General features: G+C 42.2%; 1 protein-coding gene across 4 annotated transcripts in view; it reads left to right on the top strand.

Moving 5' to 3' along the window:
- The window catches only part of NSUN6 (NOP2/Sun RNA methyltransferase 6), an 87,869-nt gene that overhangs the window by 59,705 nt on the left and 12,516 nt on the right, over positions 1–15,648 (top strand). For all 4 annotated transcript variants that reach the window (XM_015473985.3, XM_005214187.5, XM_059892535.1 and 1 more), the window contains 1 exon segment: positions 9,775–9,923. In XM_015473985.3, coding sequence (XP_015329471.2) covers positions 9,775–9,923 — 149 coding nt within the window.

The raw sequence follows: 15,648 nt of genomic DNA, 5'->3' as shown, positions 1-15,648 counted from the left end.
GAAATTTTGAAATTGGGAATTATGAGTCTTTCAAGTTAGTTCATCTGCAGTTTCTTCTTTGCTAATCTGGATGCCTTTTGTTCCATTTCATTGCCTCATTGCTCTTTCTAGAACCTTAGTACAATGCTGAGTAGAAGTGGTGACAGGGATCCTCCATATCTGGTTCCTGATTAGTCTTTTTTCAGGTGGCTTAAAACTGTAGGTTTCTCATAGATAGCCTTTATCAGGTTGAGAAATTTACTACTATTTCTGGTTTGTTGGATATTTTAAATCATGAAATGGTGTTGGATTTTGTCAGATGCTTTTTCTGTATCTTACTCAGATGATCATGTGGTTTTTTACCTTTATTCGATTACTTTTCAGATTTTTGAATCAACCTTTCATTCCTGAGACACATCCCACTTGGGCATAGTGTATAATCTTTTTCATATATTGTTGGATTGAGTTTGCTTGTATTTCGTTGAGAATATTTGTGTCCATGTTTGTAAGAGATACTGGTCTGTGGTTTTCTTTCTTGGGATATCTTTGTCAGGTTTTGGTGTCTCTGGTCTCATAGAATGAGTTGGAAATTATGCTTTTCTCTTACGTTTTTGAAAGAATTTTTGAAGACTTGGTATTATTTAAGTTCGGTGGATTCATCAGTGAAGTCGTCTGGGCCTGGGCTTTTCTTTGTGGGATTTAAAAAAATGTTTGAGTCTCTGCTTATTATAGGTTTATTCACATTTTCTCTTTCTTGTGTCAGTTTCAGTAGTTTGTGTATCTTTTTAGTAATTTGCGCATTTAAGTTATTTATATAGTTTATTGGAGAAGGAAATGGCAACCCACTCCAGTATTCTAAAATTCCATAGACAAGAGGAACCTGGTAGGCTGCAGTCCATGGGGCCACAAAGAGTCAGACACAACTGAGCAATTAAACAGCAACAGTACAGTTTATACTATTCCTTTAGAATCAGTTTTACTTCTTTAAGACCAGGAGCAGTGTCCCCCTTTAATTACCAATTTTAGTATTTTGAATCTTTCTTTCCGTCTAGCTAAAGTTTTGTCAATATTGTTGATGTTTTTCAAAGAGCCAGCTTTCAGTTTTGTTGAATCTCTCATTTTTCTTTTCTCTGTTACATTAATTTCCACTCTGATTTTTATTGTTTTCTTTTTTTTCTGCTTTATTTTTACTTTGCTCATCTTTTTTCAGTGTCTTAAGAATGGAAGGACTGAGTTGTTGGTTTGAGATTTTTTGATGTAGGTATTTATAGTTATAATTGTCCCTCTGAACATTATTTCACCACTTCCTGTAAGATTTAGTATGTTGTGTTTTCATTCACATCAGAGCATTTTATGATATATACCTGTCATTTCTTTGACCTATGGTTATTTAGGAGCATGTTTTAAAATTTTCACGTCCTTGGAATTTCCTAAATTTCATTCTGTTGATAACTTTTATTTTCATTTTGTTTCAGTGGGAGAACAAATATTGTATGAGTTTAACCTTTGTTAAATTTGTTGAGCTTTGTAGTATGGTCTTGCCTATGGTTTGTCCTAGAAAATGATCCCTGTGCATTGGAGAGGAGTATGTATTCTACTGTTACATAGAGTTTTCTGTGGGAAAATCTATCTGGTAGGTCTAGTTGGTCTATAATGTTGAAAGTGTTTTCTTTCCTTTTTGGTCTTCTGCTTCTTTGTTCTTTTCATTAGTAGTGGTTCTGTTTTTAATTTTTTTTTTAGGAACCTTTATACTGTTTCCCATCATGGTTGCATGAGTTTACATTCCCACCAACAGTGTAGGGGGGTTCCCTTTTCTCCACATCCTTGCCAACATTTGTTACTTGTCTTTTTAACTATAGCCATTCTTCCCTGGTGGCTCAGTAGTAAAGAATCCACCTGCAATATTGGAGACTTAAGTTCAGTCCCTGGGTCGGGAAGATCCCCTGGAGAAAGGAATGGCAACTCACTCCAGTGAAGAATACTCCAGTATTCTTGCCTGGAGAATCCCATGGACAGAGGAGTGTGGTGGGCTACAGTCTATGGGGTCGCAAAGAGTTGGACATGACTGAGGCAGCTGAGCATACATGCATTCTGATAGATGTGGGGTGGTATCTCATTGTAGTTTTTATTTGCGTTTGCCTGATGATTTGTGATGTTGAGCATCTCTTCATGTGTCTGTTGGCCATCTGTTTGTCGTTGGAAACATGCCTGTTCAGGTTCTCTGCTCATTTAAAAGAAAAAGATTTATTTATTTGTTTTTGGCCACGCTGGGTCTTCATTACTGCATGCGGGCTTTTTCAGTTGGGGTGAATGGGGGCTGCTCTTAGTTGTGGCATGCGGGCTTCTCATCGTGGTGGCTTCTCTGGTTGTAGAGCACAGAGTCTAGGGTTTGTGGGCTTCAGTAGTTGTGGCTCATGGGCTCTAGAGCCCTGGCTCGTGGTTGTGGTGCATGGGCTTAGTTGCTCTGCAGCATGTGGGATCGTCCTGGATCAAGGTTCAAATCTGTGTCCCCTGCATGGGCAGGTGGGTTCTTAACCATCAGATCACCAGGGAAGTCCTCTGCTCAATTTTTTAATTGAGTGGCTTTTGGTTTTTTGATACTGAGTTTTATGAGTTCTTTGTGTACTTTGGATTTTAACCCTTATGAGACAGCTCGTTTACTCCAATGGGTTGTCTTTTCATTTTGTTGGTAGTTTTTTCTGTGCCAGCAGCTTTTAGGTTTGATTAGGTCCCATTGGTTTACTTTTGCTTTTGTTTTTCTTGGCTGAGGTGAAACAAAATTGCTAAGCTTTCTATAAGAGTGTACTACCTGTGTTCTCTAAGAGGAGTTTTGTGGTTTCTGATCATACATTTAGGACTTTTATCCACTTTGAGTTTTTTAAAAAATATACAGCATGAGAAAATGTTCTAACTTCATTCTTTTGCATGTTGTTGTCCAGTTTTCCCAAAATCACTTATTGAAAACTTTATTTTTCTTCCTCTGTATATTTTAGCCTTCTTTGCCATAGGTTCATTGACTGTAAGTGCACGGGTTTATTTCTGGATTCTCCACAAAGTTTAGGGGAGAGGCTCCCTGGAGCCAGGATTCAAAACTCCAAGGAAAGGGGTGTTCCTAGCTGCTACTCAGGATTGAGAGCAGGTGATCTCAGGTAGCTGGAACTTGCCACTTGAGGCAGGGGCCTCTATCCACTTTGTGATACTTCAGGGAAAAAGCTGGAAACTGTAGCTGCTGAGGCAAAGGGCTGTGCCTGGGGTTGTTTAGACAGAAACAACAAGCCTTTGGGAAGGATCGTCTCCTGTCCTCCACCCCTCTTATTGTCCACCCTCTATCCACCTTCATTGCTTCTCTGCCTCCTGTTGGTGAATCTTGAAATCAACAGGCAAAGAAGTATTGTAGTTCAGAGTTCCCACCTCAGCATCACACAGCAGAGTAGAAATGGGTTAACTTGGAGCTCAGGAAAATAGAGCTTAATTACGAGCACATTTGGAGCAGAACTTGAAATAGGTTCAAATATCTATATAAATTTAGCATATGATAAAATTAGCATTTCAAACCTAGAGGGAAAAGTAAATTTGTCAATAAATAGTTCTTAGATGATTTTTTTTTGCAGTGTGGGGAAAGGATTATACACAAAAGTAACTTCAACATGGATTAAAGCTCACTGTCAGGAATTAGGCTGGGATGGTAACAAGAAGCAGATATAGATGAACATTTATTTGATTTCATAAGGGGGAGGATTTTGAAGCATGAAAGCAAACATAGAACTCAGCAAAGAAAAAGAGAAATTTAATACCTAACATTTCCTGTGGTCATGTATGGATGTGAGAGTTGGACTGTGAAGAAGGCTGAGTGCCGAAGAATTGATGCTTTTGAACTGTGGTGTTGGAGAAGACTCTTGAGAGTCCCTTGGACTGCAAGGAGATCCAACCAGTCCATTCTGAAGGAGATCAGCCCTGGGATTTCTTTGGAAGGAATGATGCTAAAGCTGAAAGTCCAGAACTTTGGCCACCTCATGCGAAGAGTTGACTCATTGGAAAAGACTCTGATGCTGGGAGGGATTGGGGGCAGGAGGAGAAGGGGACGACAGAGGATGAGATGGCTGGATGGCATCACTGACTCGTTGGACGTGAGTCTGAGTGAACTCCGGGAGTTGGTGATGGACAGGGAGGCCTGGCGTGCTGTGATTCATGGGGTCGCAAAGAGTTAGACATGACTGAGCGACTGAACTGAACTGATGTATGTTTAAAAACCTATGGCAGATGGCAAATTGTGGGGAATATTTGTAAAATATTTAAGAAAGGTGAGATTAATATCCTTGATGTACAAAGAGCTCTTCTAAACAAACCAGTGAGAAAAAGGTAACTTCCAGTAGAAAGGCAACAAGGACAGTGTGACCATATAATGGGGGAAAATAAAAGGTCTATAACATAATCACACTCATGCTATTGGTAGTGTAAATTGGCATATCTTTCGAGAGGATTTTATCAGTGTGTATTAACACATTATTGACCAGGGAATTTTTGTAGAAACTAATGCCTGTGGCCAGCAATTTGTTAAGTTTCTGGTCAATCACATTCAGGTAACAAAAGATGTATTAATAAGTCTTTGGTCAATAAGTTGTTAAAAATTTTTAAATTTTAAAATAAATTTTAAAAATGCTTACCTTGATAAGATATTTCTTTGGAGGCAATTGATAAGAAAGCAAGAATGGTTGTAGATAGAGAAAAGTTTAAATTGATAAGAGCTTGTGTCTAATAGCTTTGCAGTCAGAGAAAAGCAGAAGGTTCTCTTGGGATGTGACTTGAAACATTGCAGTGGGTGCCGTAGGAAATCAGCTAACTTAGTGTAAAATCAGTTAGCAGTAATATCTTACAGTTAGGGAGCATAAGCAGACCCATTTGGTTTCATGACTTTCTCCAGTAACACTAAACAGATGAGAAGTTGGAGTGGAGAAAGTTATGTAAGTGAATGCAAAGGGAAATCCGTGGGAGATCGGATTTGGGGATATGTAGACTCGTTCTAGAGCACAGCCTTGTTCATGGCTACAGTAGTGAGGAGACCGAGGAATTGTAGAACTGGTATGTTTGACTAGAACCTGAAAGGTACCCTCTCTTTCTGGGGCTGTCTGGAGTAAGATTTCCTAAGAAAATATCAGCCCTTAGAACGACTAGAATTAATTTCAGGTCCTAGCTTTGATGAAGTGTGGCTTCTGACATTGAGGGTGCTAAGTCTCGCTTGATTAAACCTTGGCTTGTGCTGTATCAGTTTATTCAATAATAATGACGTCTTTAACTTTTTTACATGTAAATCAGTCAGCTTAACCAGCTACTTGGCTGAATGGAGAAGTTGTTTCTCATTACTTTCTATTCTAGACTATGATCTTAAATTCCTGATGATTGCATCTGCCTCAGGAGTTTTCTGTGTTAATAGGGCAGAGAGCAAATAAGTTTAAAAAAAAAAAAAAACTTTTATGGGAGGACTTCCATGGTAGCTCAGCTGGTAAAGAATCTGCCTGCAATTCAGGAGATCCTGATTTGATTCCTGGATCAGAAAGATCCCCTGGAGAAGGGATAGGCACCCACTCTAGTATTCTTGGGCTTCTCTGTTGGCTCAGATGGTAAAAAATCTGCCTGCAGTGTGGAAAACCTGGGTTTGACTCCTGAGTCAGGAAAACCCATGCCTGGAGGAGGGCATAGCAACCCACTCCAGTATTTTTGCCTAGAGAGTTCCCATGAACAGAGGAGCCTGGAGGGCTACAGTCCATGGGATTGCAAAGAGTTGGCTACCACTGAGCGACTAGGCATAGCACACACACAGTTCCTTTCCAAGGTTGCATTAGTTTTAGGTGTACAGCAGAGTGGTTCAGTTATACAAATGCATATACCCAACTTTTTTAAAGATTTTTTTTTCCCATATAGGGCATTACAGAGTATTGACTTCCCTGCGTTGCACAATAGCACTTTGTTAGTTAGTGATATAAATAGTAGTATGTATATGTCAATACCAGTCTCCCAATTTATCCCTCCTACCTTATCCCCTAGTAACTTTGAGTTTGTTTTTTTCACTTCTGTAACACTACTTGTGTTTTGTAACTAAGTTCATTAGTACTCTTTTTTTTTTAGATCCCACGTATAAGCAATATCATATTTGTCTTTCTGGGTCTAACTTGTTACTTCACTCAGTATGACAATCTCTAGGCCCATTCATGTAAATGGCATAATTTTGTTCTTTTTTATGGCTGAGTAATATTCCATTGCATATAGGTACCACATCTTTATCCATTCCTCTGTTGATGAACATTTAGGTTGCTTCCATGTCTTGTCTATTGTAAAGAGTGCTGTGATGAACATCGAGGTGGTGCATATACCTTTTGGAATTATGGTTTTCTTTGGATATATGCCGATGAGTGGGATTGCTGGGTCATATGGTGGTTCTATTTTTAGTCTTTTAAGGAACCTCCATACTGTTCTCAGTATTGGCTATACCAATTTACATTCCTACCAACAGGGAAGAGGGTGTCCCTTTTTTCCATGCCTTCTCCAGCATTTATTGTTTGTAGATTTTTTTTTTATGATGGGTATTCAGACTGGTTTGAAGTGACAACCTCACTGCATTTTTGATTTGTGTTTCTCTAATAATGAGTGAGCCATGTTGACCATCTTTTTGGCCATTGTATGTCTTCTTTGGAGAAATGTCTTTTTAGGTCTTCTGCTCATATTTTAGTTGGATTTTTTTTTTTTTTTAATATTGAGCTACAGGAGCTGTTTGTATAGTTTGGCAATTAATCCCTTGTCAGTTGCTTCGTTTGCAAATATTGTCTCCCATTATGAGGGCTGTGTTTTTTTTATGGTTTCTTTTGGTATGCAAAAGCTTTTAAGTTTATTTAGGTCCCACTTGTTTATTTTTGTTTTTATTTTCATTACTCTAGAAGGTGGATTGAAAAAGATATTGCTGCAATTTATGTCAAAGAGTGTTCTGCCTATGTTTTTCTCTACGAGTTTTATAGTGCCTGGCCTTACATTAAGGTCTTGAATCCATTTTGAGTTTATTTTTGTATCTGATATTAGGGAAGTGTTCTAACTTCATTCTTTTACATGTAAGTGGCTAGTTTTCCCAGCACCACTAATTGAAGGGGCTGTCTTTTCTTCATTGTATACTCTTACCTCTTTTGTTACAGATTAGGTGACCATAGGTATGTGGGTTTAGCTCCAGACTTTCTGTCTTGTTCCATTGATTTATATTTCAGGTTTTTGTTCCAGTATCATACTGTTTTGATGACTATAGCTTTGTAGTATAGTCTGAAGCCAGGGCCTTCCTGCTGTTTTTCTTTCTGAAGATTGCTTTGGCTATTCAGGGTCTTTTTTGTTTTTATACAGATTGTAAAATTTTTTGTTCTAGTTCTGTGAAAAATGTCATTTGTAATTTGATAGGAATTGCATTAAGTCTGGGGGTTGCTTTGGGTAGTATAGTCATTTTCACAGTATTGATTCTTCCAATCCAAGAACATGGTATATGTTTTCAGTTGTTTAGGTCATCTCTGATTTTGTTCATCAGTATCTTATAGTTTCTGAGTACAGGTCTTCTGCTTCGTTAGGTAGATATATTCCTAGGTATTTTACTCTTTTTGATGTGCTGGTGAATGGGATTGTGTCCTTAATGTCTATTTCTGATCTTTCATTGTTAGTGTATAAGAATGCAAGAGATTTCTTTTGTGTGTGTGTGTGAGACGTCCACGCTGCTGTATTTATTCATTTTTGGCTGCACTGGGTCTTCGTTGCTGCACGTGGGCTCTGTGTAATTGCCGAGAGCAGGGCTACTCTCCGCTGCAGTGCACGGGCGACTCACTGTGCTGGCTTCCCTTCTCGTGGAGCACAGGCTCTAGGCGTGCGGGCTTCAGTAGTTGCAGTGTGCAGACTCGAGGAGTTGCAGCTCGCTGGCCCGAGAGCATGGAGCCTTCAGTAGTTGTGGCAGACGGGCTTGGTTGCTCTGTAGCGTGTGGAGTCTTCCCAGACCCACATGGGATCAAACCCATGTCCCCTGCATTGGCAGGCGGCTTCTTATCCACTGTGGCACAAAGGAAGTCCAAGAATGCAAGAGATTTCGGTGTATTACTTTGGTATCCTGCAGCTTTACTGAATTCATTGATGAGCTCTAGTAGCTTTCTGGTGGGATCTTTAGAATTTTGTACGTATAGTATCATGTCATCTGCAGTGTCAGTCATACTTCTTTTCCAAGTTGGATGCTTTGTATTTCTTTTTCCTCTCTGCTTGCAATGGCTAGGACTTCCAAAACTATGTTGAATAATAGTGGCCAGGGTGGACATCTTTGTTTTGTTCCTGATCTTAGTGGAAATGCTTTCAGTTTTTCACCATTGAGTATGATGTTTGTTGTGGGTTTGTCATATATGATCGTTCTCATGTTGAGATATGTTCCCTCTGTGCCCACATTCTGGAGAGTTTTTCTCATAAATGAATGTTGAATTTTGTTGAAAGCTTTTTCTGTATCTATAGAGATGATCACATGGTTTTATTCTTTAATTTTTTTAATGTTATATATATCACACTGACTGATCTGTGGATATTGACAAATCCTTATTTCCCTGGGATAAATCCCACTTGATCATGGTGTATGGTCCTTTTACTGTGTTGCTGGATTTGATTTGCTAATATTTTGTTGAGGATTTTTGCGTCAGTATTCATCAGTGATACTGGCCTGTAATTGTCTCTTTTCATGGTATCTTTGTCTGAAGGGGAGAAGGAAATGGCAACCCACTCCAGTGTTCTTGCCTGGAAAATCCCATGGACAGAGAAGCCTAACCAGCTACAGTCCATGGGGTTGCAATGAGTCAGACACAACTGAGCGACTTTTACACATTTTGCTTTCAGGTGGCTCAGATGATAAAGAATCCACCTGCCAGTGTAGGAGACCCAGGTTCCATCCCTGGATCAAGAAGGTCCCCTGGAGAAGGGAATGGCTGCCCACTCCAGTATTCTTGCCTGGAAAACCCCATGGGCAGAGGAGCCTGGTGGACTATAGTCCATGAGTTCGCAAAGAGTCGGACACAACTGAGTGACTAACACTTGTCTAATGGTGGCCTCACAGACTGAGCCTAGAAAGTGTTCCTTCCTCTGCAGTTTTTTAGAAGATTTTCAGAAGGAGCAATGTCAGCTCTTCTCTAAATATTCAATAGAATTCACCTATGAAGCCATCTGGTTCTGGACTTTTTTGTTTGTTGGAAGATTTCTAATTACACTTTCAATTTCATTACTTGCGATTGGTCTGTTCTTATTTTCTGCCTCTTCCTGGTTCAGTCTTGGACCCATGGCTGCTAGAGCCAGACCCGTCCCAGCTGCAGGAGCAGTTTGGATGTTTTGTAGGTGCTGAGTTTAGGAAGCTGTCCACAGAGATGTGACTTCACAGTTTGAGCAGCTGTGAGGAGGGATTTCAGCTCTTCCTTCTTACTCACACAGCCCCTGAGGTTCAGCTGTGGTTTCAGCTCATCTTCTGGGGAAATGTCTTAGGGGAGCTATTCGCGCCTCCTGGGATGCCGTGGGCAGATCCTAGCACTGATAGGTTTCCCAGTATGTATGTCGGGGGGGTGGTATTTGCGTCCTCATAGAACAGCAGGGTGGGTTCTGGCACCCACTGATGGGTTTCCTAGTTGCAGAAGCTCACTGTGCCACCCCCCACCCCCCAGGACAGCATAGAAATATCCTGGAGCCCTCTGGTGGAATTCCTAGCATGCTGGCGCTGTCTGTGCCTTTCCACAAATATGTTTATAATTTTCTTTACAGGAGAACCTCCATTCTTACCAGAATCGTTTGACCGAATTCTTCTCGATGCTCCCTGCAGTGGAATGGGACAGAGGCCAAACATGGCATGTACTTGGACTTTGAAAGAAGTGATGTCCTACCAACCATTACAGCGAAAACTCTTCACTGTGGTATGTGATGCTACTTTGTTGTGGAAGAAAGGTGACCTAGTTCGATATTTTAAAGACTGAGAGCAGTTTTCATAGCAGCATTATTCACAGTAATTAAAAATGTGGGAAAAACCCATATGTCCATCAGTAGATGAATGGATAAGTAAAATGTGTTTGTACAAACAATGACATTTTAGCCAGCCTTGGAAAGGAATGAAATTCTGATGCATGCTACAACATGGATGAATTTTGAACATATTATGCTGAATTATATAAGCCAGACACAAAAGGACCAAATGGTGTGTGTGATTCATTTATATAGTGTCTAGAAAAGGCAAATTCATAGAGACAGAAAGTAGAATATAGGTTACCGGAGGCTGAAGGAGCAGGAGGACGAATCGGGAGTTAATGTTTCATGGTTCAGAGTTTCAGTTTGGAAGAGTTCAGGCGATGGATAACGGTGATGGTTGTACAACAGTGGGAATATATTAATACTTAATGCCATTGAATTTTACACTTTAAAATGGCTAAAGTGGTAAGTTTTATACATACCACACACAGAGAGCACCAGAGACCTAGTGTTCCTTTACATTGACTCATTCTGTCATCGCAGGCAGTAGTTGAATTTCTTCTCTGAGACATTGAGTGAATTTGAAACATTCTGCTTTACCTTAAAAATAGAGGGTTGTTAACATAGAGTTACTAACTGATGTAAAACATTTGGATATAAAGCAAAATACTTTTGAGTCTTCCCTGGTGTCCAGTGGTTAAGACTGCGCTTGCCCTGCAGCGGGGCACAGGTTCGGTCTCTGAATGGGGAATTACGATTCCTTATGTCGTGTGGCATGGCAAAAATAATTAGATAAATAAATAGCTTTTTAATAGACTTCCTAATCATCTTCGTGAATTAAAGGTGGGAAATCCAACAGAGGTGAACTCGTTCATGAAACTGGGACGTGACAGCATCCAGTGTAGGATGTAGAAGGACCAGGCAGACTTAGCAAGTTAGACTGGTCTCCGGGATGTCTCACAGGAGGCCCTGATAAGACGCGTGAGAGTTTCTCTCAGCCTTGTAAACATGATTTCATGGATTCCCCAGGAAGCAGACAGCATTGGATCGAAGTCGGTCCCGCCATTTCCTCTCAGCTCTCTAATTATAAACACACAGGCTATAACAACAGCGGATATGCTCCGATGACTCCCTCTCTGGAGTTGTCCTTGAGTGCCTTTCTCTTCAGCACTCCTGGTGTCTCCTTTCCTACCCAAAAGTGGCACTGGGAGTGGATTGTTGCAGTGGATTCTTTCTCTTCTATATGGTCTTGAGAGAACGCATCCTGGAAGTCGAAACAGCAAGCAGAGAAAAAGAAGCTTTGCTTATAGCTACAACCCACTTTGACGTTTGGGTAAAATTTTGTTGCTCCTGTTGTTTAGTCGCTAAGTCATGTATGACTCTTTGCGACCCCATGGACTATAGCCTGCCAGACTCCTCTGTCCATGGGATTTCCCAGGCAAGAATACTGGAGTGGGTAGCTGTTTCCTTCCCCAGGGGATCTTCTTGGCCCAGGGCTCAGACCCGTGTCTCCTGCATTGGCAAGCAGATTCTTGACTGCTGAGCCACCAGGGAAGGCCAAGGATAAAAAATTAGGACCCTGTTTTAAGAGACTTGGCTTTTTGTTTGTTTCAGCTCCTTTAGGCATTTTAAGAGGCCACTGGGAGGAGATGTGTTGGTCTTAGTGACAAGGAGCCCCTGACCATGTGCAAGAGAGAGTAAAATCCAGCACATGAGCCTTTGGGTGAGGGTGGGAGTTGAGACTGGATACGGTGTCTCTGCATCAGTTACTCTGGATACCTGGGTTTCATGACTGAGAAATGGGGAGGGTGCCTCCACCTGATGGGGTTGCCTCACTGGAGACCGGAACCATTCCTCTGGCAGTGATAAGATTTGTTGAGAAAAGCCATGTAATATGCTCAAATAGCAGCTAGCAAAGTTTAAATTTTGATTGGTCTACTATGGTTAAGAGATACTAGTATATGCTTTTTTTTTTAAGATTTTCATTAACATTTTTAAAAATTTTCATTAACATTTTTTAAAAATTTAGGGATTTGAACAAAGCTTTAATTATTTGGGGAAGGTTCATTTTCATATTACACTTTATTTCTTGAACAAATACATACTGGGCAGCTCCTGTGTGCTAGTGCTGGGTGCTGATGATATAATAGTTAACCCTTGCCCTTTTACATGAGGTTTCTTTTATTTTTTTCCAACTAAAGTAATTTATTTGTTCTTTTGGTACATAGATGACATAATTATAGACAAGTTTTGATACATAAGAAAATCCTTCTGTCCACCTCTGTTTGCTAAATGAATCTTCACAGTAATTTTTACAATTTTTAACACAATACAGTTTCCTTGAACTGAAGCAATCGCAAGAACACATTGGTACTGGTCTATTAGAGCTTACGTGGGGTCTCTCTTCTAACTGGTACTGTGCTTTGCAAGTCGCTTCAGTTGTGTCCGACTCTTTGCAACACCATGCAGTAGAGCCTGCCAGGCTTCTCTGTCCATGGGATTCTCCAGGCAAGAATACTGGAGTGGGTTGCCGTGCCCTCCTCCAGGGGATCTTCCTGACCCAGGGATTGAATCTGCATCTCTTACATCTCCTGCATTGGCAGGCGGGTTCTTTACCAATAGTGCTACCTGCATTTCTAACTGGGGAGGAATATAAACAGAGAGATGAGTAAGTGATTTTGTGTATCCAAGGTGTGACCCTATGGAGCAAACTGAAGAGAGGAGCTGGTGGGGGGCGGGGCAGCCAAAGTGGAAGCAGAGAGACATGGATGATGCGCAGGGAGCAAGCCCTGCAGGGAAGGAACAGGCTCTCTGGGCTGCTGCTGTCAGGGGTGCCGCGCCAGCCAGAACCGCAGAGGCTGGTGGGGCTCAGGCAGGACAAGCCAGGCAAACAGAGGGGAAGGCTGCAAGGGGCTGCTGTACGTATGTCGGGAGGGCCACTCTGAGGCCATGAGCTTTGACTCCAAGTGATGACAAGGAATACTGGAAGGGTTTTTTGTTCTCTTGGCCGTCCCTTGAGGCATGCATGGTTTTAGTTCTGACCAGGGATTGAACCTGGGCCCCAGCTGTGAAAGTGCAGAGTCCTTGGCCACCAGGGAACTCCCCAGGGAAGGGTTTTGAGCTGCGAAGAGGCAGTTTTAAAAGCACCACTTGGGTTGCTGTGTTGAGAATAGATGGGAGGAGGGCAGGGAACAAAGCAGGTGGGAAACAGTTGGAATAACCCAGGTAAAAAAAAATCATGAAACTAGGAGCAGAATGGCGGCAGTGGCAGTCGTGAGACTCCTGGGTCTGTTCTGAAGCTAGAGGCAAGAGGATTTACTGGACGGACAGGAACGTGAGGGAAAGAGGCGCAAAAGATGATCCAGGGTTGGGGCCTGTACCCCAGGAAGGACGGGGGGATCCTTCTCCTGGAGGCTTCAGAGGAAGGTAGGCGTTCAGTGTGGGATGGGAAAAATATTGAGAAAGCAGTTGAATATATGGGAACAGAAATCAAAAAGGAGTCTCACCTAAAAATGGTGAATTTTCAGCATAAAAATGGTATCTAAACCCATGAACAGAGAAGGCAGTGGCACCCCACTCCAGTACTCTTGCCTGGAAAATCCCATGGATGGAGGAGCCTGGAAGGCTGCAGTCCAAGGGGTCGCTGAGGGTCGGACACGACTGAGCGACTTCACTTTCATGCATTGGAGAAGAAAATGGCAACCCACTCCAGTGTTCTTGCCTGGAGAATCCCAGGGATGGGGGAGCCTGGTGGGCTGCTGTCTCTGGGGTCGCACAGAGTCGGACACAACTGAAGTGACTTAGCAGTAGCAGCAAACCCATGAAACTGAATGATCATATTTGGGAAAAGTCTTGGTCCAGATGGGCTGAAACAGCTCTGAACTAATGAAATGCATCTGGTCTGGAACATTGTTTTTTTTCAATAATCATATTTTTCTTTGGATACTTTTTATTTTGCATTGGGGTATAGCCAGTTAACAATGTTGTGATGGTTTCAGGTGCGCAGCAAAGGGACTCAGCCATCCATACAGATGTATCCATTCTCTCCTAGACTCCCCTCCCATCCTGGCTGCCATATAACATTGAGCAGAGTTCCCTGTGCTGTACAGTAGGTCGTTGTTGATTATTTACATATATAGTTGTTTAGTTGCTCAGTCATATCCAACTCTTTATCGACCCCACGGACTGTATCCTGCCAGGCTCCTCTGTCCATGGGATTTCTCAGGTGAGAATACTGGGGCCGGTTGCCATTTCCTTCTCCAGGGGATCTTCCTGACCCAGGGATCTAATCCTTGCCTTCTGCCTTGGCAGGTGGATTCTTTACCACTGTGCTACCTGGGAAACCCATCTTACGTATAGTAGTGTGTGTATATTAATCCTAGTCATTCAGTCAGTTCAGTCGCTCAGTTGTGTCTTATGCTTTGCGACCCCATGGACTGCAGCACGTCAGGCTTCCTTGTCCTTCACAAACTCCCGGAGCTCACTCAAACTCATGTCCATGGAGTCGGTGATGCCATCCAACCGTCTCATCCTCTGTCGTCCTCTTCTCCTCCTACCTTCAATCTTTCCCAGCATCAGGGTCTTTTCCAAGGTGTTAATCCAAACTCCTAATTTATCCCTCCCTTCCACCTTTCCCTGGTGGTTCAGAGGTTAAAGCGTCCGCCTGCAATGCAGGAGACCTAAGTTCGATCCCTGGGTTGGGAAGATCTCCTGGAGAAGGAAATGGCAACCCACTCCAGTATTCTTGCCTGGAGAATCCCGTGGACGGAGGAGCCTGGTGGGCTACAGTCCACGGGGTCACAAAGAGTTGGACATGACTGAGCGACTTCACTTCACTTCACTTTCCACCTTTCCCCTTTGGTAACTGTTTGTTTGTGAAATCCGACCTGTGTATATGTGCCACACCTCTATCCATTGCTCTGTTGATGTTGCCTCTGTGCCTTGGCTATTGTAAGTAGCGCTGCGATGAACACGGGAGTGCATGTGTCCTTTTTTATTTTGTGTTGGAGTACAGTCGATTTACAATGTTGTGTTTCATGTGTACAGAAAAGTGAATCAGTTATACATATATCTACTATTTTTCATATTCTTTTCCCATGTAAGTTATTGCAGAATATTGATAGGGTTCCTGTGCTATATGGTAGTCCCTGGCTGATTATGTATTATATATAGTAATATGTATATGTTAATTCCACCTCCTGGTATATCCCTCCCTGCTGCCTTTCCCCTTTGGTAATAGATTTGCTTTTGAAGTCTGTGAGTCTGTTTCTGTTTTTACGTAAATTCCTTTGTATCATTTTTTTGGACTCCACACTAACTGATGTCATACGATATCTGTCTTTCTCTGTTGGGCTTATTCCATTTAGTATTGTGGGTAAGCTCCGTATGGCTTCAGGCGTCCTGTCTGCTGATGGGTGGTGAGTCTGTGTGTTCCTGTCTTGCTGGTGGTTTGGTTGGAGATGTTCCAACACTGTAGGCTGTTGGGCAGGGCCAGGTCTTGGTGCTAAAAGACCTCCTGGAGAGCTTACACCAATCGGTATTCCCTGGCGTCTCTGCCACCAGTGACCTTGCTCCCACAGGGAGCCACAGCAACCCCCGCCTCCCCAGGAGACCCTCCACAACCCTCAGGTGGGTCCGGCCGAGGCTCCTGTGGAGGCACTGCTTTGCGCTGGGTCC

This window comes from Bos taurus, chromosome 13, assembly GCF_002263795.3.
Source record: "Bos taurus isolate L1 Dominette 01449 registration number 42190680 breed Hereford chromosome 13, ARS-UCD2.0, whole genome shotgun sequence".
NCBI classification, from domain to species: Eukaryota; Metazoa; Chordata; class Mammalia; order Artiodactyla; family Bovidae; genus Bos; species Bos taurus.
Note: the sequence above shows the minus strand (reverse complement) of the source record. Positions and strands in the feature narration are given on the sequence as shown.